Source organism: Durio zibethinus, chromosome 3, assembly GCF_047325235.1.
Source record: "Durio zibethinus cultivar Kanyao isolate XHJ-2024 chromosome 3, ASM4732523v1, whole genome shotgun sequence".
NCBI lineage: Eukaryota > Viridiplantae > Streptophyta > Magnoliopsida > Malvales > Malvaceae > Durio > Durio zibethinus.
The window spans coordinates 3,721,204-3,730,843 of record NC_143164.1 but is presented as its reverse complement, the minus strand read 5'-3'; the positions used below and the strand labels follow the sequence as shown (position 1 = coordinate 3,730,843).

Sequence of the window (9,640 nt, the reverse complement as noted above, 5' to 3'; positions counted from 1 at the left end):
TTTGGACACAATATTCAGCCAAAAAATCTAACCTTAGCCGCAGATTTAACACCATAAATACATGTATTTTGATCCTTTCTGTGAAATGTTGTCCCCCCCCCCCCTCCCCCCCGCAAAAAAAAAAAAAAATCAGTTTGAGCACATTTATCATGAGGGAAACTTCGAGTCTGGTGCATTACGTGGCACTAATGAGTAAAATTTTCCAGCCTGTGGCGACTGCGAAGGCTGAATTCATCCATGAATATAAACAGAATCCCAGATAGCTAGCCAACTGATAATGTATGGTTAGTAATGATTATTAATGTGCGAGGAAAAAAGAGACTGAAATAGGAAGAAATATTCTTTGATAAATAAAAACCGACCAGGACAGGAATTATGTTTCTTGAGGTTTAGTCTAGGGCGAATCCATGAAATTAACTCGGAAACAAAAGTAAAACCACGTAGTTTCTTACAAAGTCCAGCTGTTTTGCAAGGAAAGCAACAGCTCAAGTACCAGACAGAAGCCCACAGGCCCACCATTTCCAAACCTCCCTTTCTCTCTTCCTTTTCTCTCTCCTCCCTCTACTATATGAGGAGCAGCATTGACGGTCTCTTCTGCGCATACAATCTTCTGTATTTCTTTCTCTTTTTTGAATTTTCTCTGACCTTTTTGATTGTTATTATTGTAATTATTATCACTGTAGTTATTTCTGCAATGGCCTCTGGTTCGAGCTGGACACCAAAGCAAAACAAGTTGTTTGAGAATGCTTTGGCTATCTATGACAAGGATACTCCAGACCGCTGGCACAATCTAGCCAAGGCAGTTGGAGGGAAAACTGTGGAGGAAGTGAAGATGCATTATGAGAATCTTGTCGAAGACATCAAGCAGATTGAGGCAGGCCATGTGCCCTTACCCCCTTATAAGAAAGCAGGAGGGAACAAAGGATGCAATTTCATGGATGAAGAACAAAGGTATTACCATTACTAGTACCAATTAACTTAATTCCCGCTCTTCAGACCTTTTTTCTCCGGTTTTTTCACTTATACTTGATGCAATACTAACTAAATGCATGGCTAGCGTTGAGCCACGTAAGTCAAAAGGACAAGTTTCAAACATTATTTGGTATGAATTTTAGTATTTCCACATGGCCATATGACTGATATATATCTCTTCTGTTCTCCTGCAGGATGAGGAATCTCAGGCTTCAGTGAAGCATGAACCAGAATCGGCCGGTGGAAACAACCATTAATAAAGCAAATGCAGCCCCGCGCAACAAGAAGCAGATATATTATTGCTCTTGTTTCTCTTTCATTTCCTGATCGTAGTTGTACCTTCCTGTACTTGTTTTATATATGTGCTTCGTTATATGTACCAAGTATGACTCATAACTGATCATAGCATTGGTACATGGCTCAAAGTTCTATGTAATGCTCCTGTTTTTAATGATATATTATCCTCTGGTTAATGTTTCTGTCTTCTATCTGACCATACGTAGATACATTCAGATCGTATCCGGCAATACCTTAATGCAGAAATAATCAGAACTGAATTCTAAAAACTATATTATATAATTAAATACATAGGCTTTGTGTAAAATTAATACTTAGATATTCATATCCATAAACAGAAACAAAAAAGGTTGAAATATTAAAATTTAGACGGCCTTGGCCCTAACCTAAACATAGAGTAATCTTTTTTTAAATACCGTCCAATGTGGGAAATACGGAAAGTCACTTTTTTTTGTTTAAAGAGAAATAAAGAGGCCGGGGAGTTGTCATATCTAAGCAAAATCCATTTCCCCTTCGGTTAAATCATTTCCATTAATAATTGGTTCAACTTTGGTAAGCCATCGAAGTTCTCTGCTGCATATACACACGTAGAATTCTACGTCTGCATGTACAATAAATATATATTTTATATAAAAAAGACAGTAATCTAAAGATAATTTTACGTTTGCAAGTATAATAAATATATATTTTATATTAAACAAGCAATAATCTAAAGATAAAAAAAAATAAAAAATATTGAATGTTATCATTTAAGAATGATCATATAAATTAATTAGATTAAATCTCGAATTACTCATGTATTTCATTTCTTATTTTTCCCTCTCTCAATGGAATTTTTATTAGCTTTAGATGCTTTAGAAATTAATTAACAAAGATATTATCCCATGGAGCAGTAATATCCTGCCTTAAGGAAACTAGAGGCTATGATTCATGCATTTTGATGCATCTTTGGGCCCAATTAATTAAACTTAGTGAATAAGTTATGTATAATTTGATATAATAATTGTCTGATAGCATTCAATCTAAAAAGTGGTTCATTTGAAGAAGTTTTAAATTTGATAATTAATTTTTTATTGAAAATTTTAAGCTACACGTAATCCTTCAACTCCTCTTTACAAATTCCTGAGAGATGGATTTTATTTTCTAATTAATTATGTAAATTTATAGAAAAACCATATTTTTTTATTAAGAATTAACGTAAATTTCTAAGCTTATCACATATTGATACCATTTTAAGCTTTTTTTATTTAATTTTCTCATTGGGGTATTTTGGTTTTTCCTCAAAATTGAGTAGTCAAATAAATAAAAAAAATTTTAAAAAATTTTCCCCATTTTTCCTTGCCAATTGTCTTAATGGATTTGGGCTTGGACTTGGGCTTCCACGAAGAACAAATTTCGCTTTGTCAATTAGCCTTATTAGTGGGCTGAATGGCCCATAATCTGTGCCCTGGACGGACAATTAGGGGTCGAGTCCAGGGTCCCATTTCAGTCCGCGTACAAAACACGCCCACCACGCCGCCTCTTTGCTTCGTTCTCTGACTGTTCTCTCTACTTACAATCGCTCGTTCGCTCGATCTTTGTGAAGACAAAACTAAAATGGAAGACAAAAGTTGTCCGTTCAAGGTACGAGGAAAACCGGTCGGTTACTCGAAAGTATCTTTGTTTTTGTTGTCTTGTCCTAAAAATTTTATATCAAGAATTAAATCCAAAAAAAAAAAAAGAAGAAGAAATATTGCTTTCCAAAAATTTTGGAACTCTGTTGAAAATTTAACTGATTAATTGTTATTGTAATGCAGATAATATTAGGATCTTCCTCCATAGCTCGTCGTAAAATATTAGCTGAAATGGGATATGAATTCACACTAATGGTAGTAATTTTCATATCTGTAGGAAATTTCAATGTCACTAATTTATTAGAACAATTAAAAAGTTTCAGTTTGGTTGTTTCTATAGAGTGCAGATGTTGATGAGAAGGGTATCAGAAAGGAGAACCCGGAAGATTTGGTCATGGCTCTTGCTGAAGCAAAGGTTCTGTTTTTTACTTAATGGTGGAGTGCTTATTTGGAATGATTGTTTTGATTGACAGAAAAATTTTAGAGCCTAAAATTGATGTCATGTTTCTTTGCTTTGAGCAGTGTTTTATCCTTTTTTATGTGCTTGTGGGTGTGTTTATTGTCTAGTTCTTTGTTTTAGGATGTCAAATTGGAGATGGGATTTTTCGAGTTTCTTTTATTGATTTTACTGTGAATGATATCTCAGGCTGATTCCATTTTATCAAAGCTACAAACTATCGATAATCAAGAGAAGGATGAGATACCAACTATTTTGATTGCTGCTGACACAGTATGTCTTGACTTTGTTTAGTTACCGACCGTGCTCCCCTTTTAGGCAATTGGCCATGGTTTCACCAAATGCCATCTATGGTCCGAGGATATATTTTTGGACAAAGTAAATCATCTGTTTCAATATCAATGGCATAAGTGCTATTTAGGGCTCCAGTTTCATGATTTAATTGCAACTTAAGGCTAATGGGCTGCCTAGGTTGAATCATATTTCTCATCTTTGCAAAAGAATAAGAGTGGGCCTTAATAAGGGACTATTCAAGTTTCCTACAAACATACACATTTAAAGTGCGGCTTTTCTATGTTCCTGTTTGATTCACTTACATGCATGCTCTTTATATTTACTGTTTCCACTGCTGCTGTTGCTTGCTGCATTGTATTGTCTTGGTATACGCTTAGCTGGTGAAAATGTCTCAGGCAGAAGCCATCTTACACAGGGGCCCCGTTGGTGATTACATAAAGGAAGCAGATCCAACGTTGCTAATTACTTCTGACCAAGTATAAATCTATTCCTTTGATATGCTTCAAACTTCCTGACATGTTTAATTATGGATACAGTCTGTGTTGCATGTGTCAAACTTTTGAAGAACAGTTTATAAGTTATCTATTGCCACCATAAACCCTTTCTTTAATGATAAAAATCTATTTTATTTCTGTGACACATGTTATTTGGCTCTTTGGAATGGAGTTAAAGCCTAAATCATATGTAGGTTAATTAAATCCACCCTACAACCTTTCAGTGGGTCCTTATAATTTTAATGCTTCTTTATATGAATGCTGCAAGGCATTTTTTCCTTTGCTTAATTAGTGTGGATTCCTTTGACCCCACTATTTTCAAACCAATGTCTCACTCACAATTAATCAGATTTACGTTTGCCTTTAAGCTAGAAGTACTTTCTTTGTGAAAGAAACCAGATAATTTGTAAATTATGCAGGACTACTGTGTGGACATATCTTGCACTGATGTTTTGTGTGCCTAAATATATTTGCACAATGTATCCTCAAATATAGATGGCAATTGGTGAAAATTCATGCTTGTAAGCATAGACATATTTAATATTTTCATCTTGTAGAAAAAATAACTCTTCCACTTTTATTCCTTACTGTTATTGTTAAATGATCTCGAGGTGGTGATCTATGAAGGTGTTGTGAGGGAAAAACCAGCCAATGAGAAAGAAGCACGTGAATTTATACAAGGTTTGTGTTAATATTTTCAGTCCAATCGCTACTCTTCTACGCTTTCAAAACTTTAATGATTAACCATTGTGCAGGCTATTCGGGTGGGCATGCTGCAACTGTGGGGTCTGTTCTTGTTACGAACCTTAAAACCGGATTCAGAAAAGGAGCATGGGATAGAGTGGAGGTATTAATGGCTTTCATTCTTGATTTGAATATTTTGGCCAAACAAGAAATCTTGGCACCTGCTTGAATAATTACCAAACTTTTGTGTTGTTAATGAACGGAGAACATCTGAGCAACATAAACTAAATGATGTGGTAGTTGTGTAATTTCTTCATGTATTTATGTTCTTTCCCCTGCTGTGTCAAGTACCTAGTGAAGGGTGTTCCATCAGGAGAACAATGTCTTTTAAGAACCCTAACATGTGTGACGAATATATTATAACACTGTTTTCATGTAGGAATATATAGACTGAAAATGTTTTGGATTGAAACGCCACTCCTGTTCCAACATCCTTTCGATCCTTGTGTGTGTGTTGGCAATATTTCTTCAGGCTTTTTAGTCAAATTATCAGTAGTTGCATCAACCTATGGTAGCCACAGAAAGAGCATCAAATGCATGTGAAATAGTAATGAAAGATGCCTTTTACTCTACCTACTTTTGCATGTTATGTCACCATATTCATTATGTACCTGAAGGGGTAAAAAACAGAGTCATTAGAGAGATCTGCACTGTGTAGGAATCGGAAGCTTGAATTATGCTAATGCTGATTTAGGCACTTGATACTTATTGTAAGGGTGAGAAAAGCATATTAATAATTTGGCTTAACATATTTTTTAATTTCATTTTTGATGCCATGTAGATATATTTCCATGAAATACCAGATGAGATCATTGAGAAACTGGTAAGAGTTTTCTTCTTCTTTGTTCTTCCCCCTCATTTTGCTTATTGCATGAGCTAAATGAATTTCTTTATCTGTTTTCTTTCTCGTTGTTCAGATTGAGGAAGGGACCGTATTACATGTTGCTGGAGGACTGATTATTGAGCATCCTTTGATAAAGCCATATGTTAAACAAGTGGTTAGTTTGATTATTTCTGTGAATCACATGGTAACGAACTAACCAATTAGCAAATAATTTACGTTAGTGTAGGATGTGCAACTTTGTAAAACTGGAGGCAAGAATTAGTGAACATGATTCTTGCTTCAAGTTGTCTGTACTTTGCAAAATCGACATGTTCTACTTAAACATGTGATCTTGGGCAATGCATGAATATTTCTGTAACGAATAGCTTGATAAAATGCCTTGATATATAGCCCCCACAAGCCTTTTTCAAAACTCTCAAAGTAGTTAGTACGTAGTAATCTTAGATTGGATTCCGTTTGTCCGCGCATCCAATCTGAACAGCATCTTTTAGTTTGGTAGCTACTGGATTTTCACTAACTGAAAAATTATATTTTGACATCAGAGGTAGATAAGATTTCGTTTGGTATCTTTGCAGGTAGGGACAACAGACAGTGTGATGGGATTGCCCAAAGCTCTCACGCAGAAACTCATAAAGGAAGCCCTCTAGCAGCTGCATCATTCGATTCTATTATTGGAGCTCTTTCGCATTTATTCTGTTCAGTTGATAGTGTGTGTTGATATTTTACTTTGCCACAGCCCACAAATGTGTTACTGCTCTGAACTTCTGATAAATCAACTTTTCCCACCTCAATTGTGCTCTATTTTTGACGCCAAAAGTTGTCGAAGGGCAGACATTGTGTAAAGAAAGGCTACATATTGTCAATGCCCCTTGAGATGCATTTATAAGCTCTCTGATCGTATGATCATATTACTGGACTACTAGTTGAATTCGATCACTACAATGAAGAATAAAAAGTACAAATGAGAGGAAATTAAAAAAAAAAAAGGGATTAAAAACTAAAAGAGAACTAAGAAAGCCGGTGGATGGCTTTCTGAAGGGACAGCATCTTCCTGATCGTGTTACATTGGCTTTGCGAGCTATACCAATAACAAACTAGAAGCCAATCGCATCCCAGGCAAGTGAAATATGTTTGATTCACTAGCCAGTGGACATCGAGCAAGGCTGGTCTGCATAATTATTTGTCAGCTCCATAGTTCCAATTTCTAAAACCAGATGCTACCGTCAAAGCCCGCCATAGTCAAATCAAATCAGTGTCAAAGCTGATTACAGAGCGAAATATGCAGACCCAAGTTATCTAATTTGATAGTGAACTTTTCCCAGGTAGGGCAAAGATTCAGGAAGCAAAGTCAATGTCCAAGCAGGTTTTCTTGTGCCAAATTATCTCAATCTTTGACAATTTTCCAGGCTTCCGTCACTTGATCAAACATATTTCCTGTCCATAGACGTAAGGCGAAATCTAGAAGAACGACTTTCGCCGCCCTATGAATCAATATACCAATGTATGATTTAACAACAAAGAAAAAAAAAATAATACTAGCAACAATGTCGATGGACGGAGACAATTTTCTTGGTAATAAACCTCGACGGCTGTTTCTCTGACGCAACCCAGCTGGCCCGCGATATTTCCATTAACGTACCTTTCCCAAGCGGGGTTGGCAGTTTGGTAGTAGTAATTTAACTACAGCCTCAGTTATTATCAGAGCTGGCATTTTGATAAGAGTACTAAAAACAGAATCATTCCAAGCCATGAAAATTCACGTGGATGTTTAACAAAATATGTGAAAAAAAAAAAAAAAACCAATCTTTAATAATAGTAACCTGTTAGCAATGATGAAAACCACGCCACAGGAAAGGAGTCCACCTTCAACACGCACGTCTTGCATTAGATTCCCATCTTTACCCTTCTTTTCTCTAAAGCTTCCAGTTTTCAGAACAAAGTTTAAACATTGGAGTCCGGTTGGAAATTTAGTTCTAGATTTTGTCAGTCCCAAAAAACACCTGTTACCACTCTGAAAATTTACGAGTTTTACATAACCGTCAAAACCCTGTCACACCCCTCGGTTCATTATTAACAGACCAGGTCGGCACCATGAACCAAGGAGGCGTAGCCACCACAAATGGTGGATCGGGAAATGGGTCATTCGGTGTTCAGATCCAACAACCTCGAAGGCTACCGGATTTCCTTCAAAGTGTCAATCTCAAGTACGTAAAATTGGGATACCACTATCTAATTTCCAATCTTTTGACCCTCTGCTTTATCCCTCTGGTCGCGGTGATTTCGATCGAAGTTTCTCAAATGAATCTCGATGATTTACGCCACTTATGGATTCACCTTCAATACAATCTAGTCAGCATAATCATTTGCTCTGCTATTTTAGTGTTCGGGTTAACAGTCTATATCATGACCCGACCCCGACCCGTCTACCTTGTCGATTATTCTTGTTATCATGCTCCTGACCATCTTAAAGCTCCCCATGGTCGTTTCATGGAACACTCCAGGCTGACCGGTGATTTCGATGAATTGTCTCTCGAGTTCCAGCGCAAGATATTGGAGCGCTCGGGGCTCGGAGAAGAGACTTATGTGCCAAAAGCAATGCATAATATTCCTCCAACGCCATCCATGGCGGCGGCGAGGGAAGAAGCTGAGGAGGTTATGTTTGGGGCATTGGATATTCTTTTCCGGAACACAAATATCAACCCCAAGGATATTGGTATTCTTGTTGTGAATTGTAGTTTGTTTAATCCAACGCCTTCCTTGTCGGCTATGATTGTGAATAAGTATAGGCTAAGGGGAAATATTCGGAGCTTTAATCTAGGTGGGATGGGGTGTAGCGCTGGGGTGATCGCGGTAGATCTTGCAAAGGATTTGTTGCAGGTGCATAGGAATACGTATGCTGTTGTTGTGAGTACTGAGAATATTACTCAGAATTGGTATTTTGGGAACAAGAAGTCTATGTTGATACCCAATTGTTTGTTTCGCGTTGGGGGTTCAGCTGTTTTGCTTTCGAATAAGTCTAAGGATAGGAGCTGGGCAAAGTATAAGCTTATTCATGTGGTGAGGACTCATCGTGGAGCAGATGATAAGGCATTTAGGTGTGTGTATCAGGAACAGGATGATGCAGGGAAGACGGGTGTTTCGTTGTCTAAAGATTTGATGGCAATAGCTGGAGGTGCACTAAAAACAAATATCACTACTTTGGGTCCTCTTGTGCTGCCAATCAGTGAGCAGCTTTTGTTTTTCACAACTTTGTTAGTGAAGAAATTGTTCAATTCCAGTGTCAAGCCTTATATTCCGGATTTCAAGTTGGCATTTGATCATTTCTGTATACATGCTGGTGGGAGGGCTGTGATTGATGAGCTGGAGAAGAATCTGCAGCTGCTACCGATACATGTGGAGGCTTCTAGAATGACTCTCCATCGATTTGGAAATACTTCTTCAAGCTCCATTTGGTATGAATTGGCATATACTGAGGCCAAGGGGAGGATGCGGAAGCACAACCGTGTCTGGCAAATTGCTTTTGGAAGTGGTTTCAAATGTAATAGTGCAGTCTGGCAAGCACTTCGGAATGTCAAGCCATCTAGTAATGGTCCTTGGGAAGATTGCATTGATAACTATCCTGTGAAAATAACCACCTAGCCGAGCAACATTTTGAGTTAGATTCTACATTCAGACAGGTTACCTTTGTGTGTCGTTCTGTTGCACGTGTATGCATGTCTGGAGTACCATCATGTGAGACTAGCTTATTTTGTACTATATTCTCCATGTTTTTATTAGTCATTCACCTCGTTGAGACTTACATTTATTGAAATTTTCATCAATGTGCCATCATCGCATTTCCAGACTAATCCTTGCCCTCAAGGTTTTCATTTTTTACTGTAGGGACAAATATTTATTGCAATTATTGGTGAGTGCATGTTAGGTT

At 37.2% G+C, this 9,640-nt stretch overlaps 2 protein-coding genes and 1 pseudogene across 14 annotated transcripts; all 3 read left to right on the top strand.

The window, feature by feature from the left end:
* The first annotated feature begins 325 nt into the window (after positions 1-325).
* On the top strand, positions 326-1,445 carry LOC111310929 (protein RADIALIS-like 3). The gene is made up of 2 exons (XM_022910339.2): positions 326-951; positions 1,167-1,445. The coding sequence occupies exons 1-2, from the start codon at positions 569-571 to the stop codon at positions 1,189-1,191; spliced, it is 408 nt and encodes a 135-aa protein (XP_022766074.1). The 5' UTR covers positions 326-568; the 3' UTR covers positions 1,192-1,445.
* Positions 1,446-2,748: 1,303 nt separating this feature from the next.
* LOC111310332 (uncharacterized) lies at positions 2,749-6,506 on the top strand. Of its 12 annotated transcripts, none has more exons than XM_022909879.2 (10): positions 2,749-2,892; positions 3,066-3,137; positions 3,223-3,297; positions 3,529-3,612; positions 4,029-4,109; positions 4,739-4,808; positions 4,883-4,974; positions 5,653-5,694; positions 5,789-5,869; positions 6,291-6,506. In XM_022909879.2, exons 1-10 carry the CDS (start codon positions 2,866-2,868, stop codon positions 6,360-6,362), a joined length of 696 nt encoding a protein of 231 aa, XP_022765614.2. In that variant the 5' UTR covers positions 2,749-2,865; the 3' UTR covers positions 6,363-6,506. The 12 variants fall into 12 exon arrangements, with proteins under 12 accessions (XP_022765614.2, XP_022765536.2, XP_022765881.2 ...); XM_022909801.2 differs by having other exon boundaries at positions 5,789-5,899; XM_089758105.1 differs by having other exon boundaries at positions 2,772-2,907; positions 5,789-5,899.
* Positions 6,507-6,527: 21 nt separating this feature from the next.
* Positions 6,528-9,563, top strand: LOC111310091 (3-ketoacyl-CoA synthase 4 pseudogene; annotated as a pseudogene). The gene has a single exon (XR_016340788.1). The product of XR_016340788.1 is annotated as a 3-ketoacyl-CoA synthase 4 pseudogene (transcript).
* The last annotated feature ends 77 nt before the right edge of the window (positions 9,564-9,640 follow it).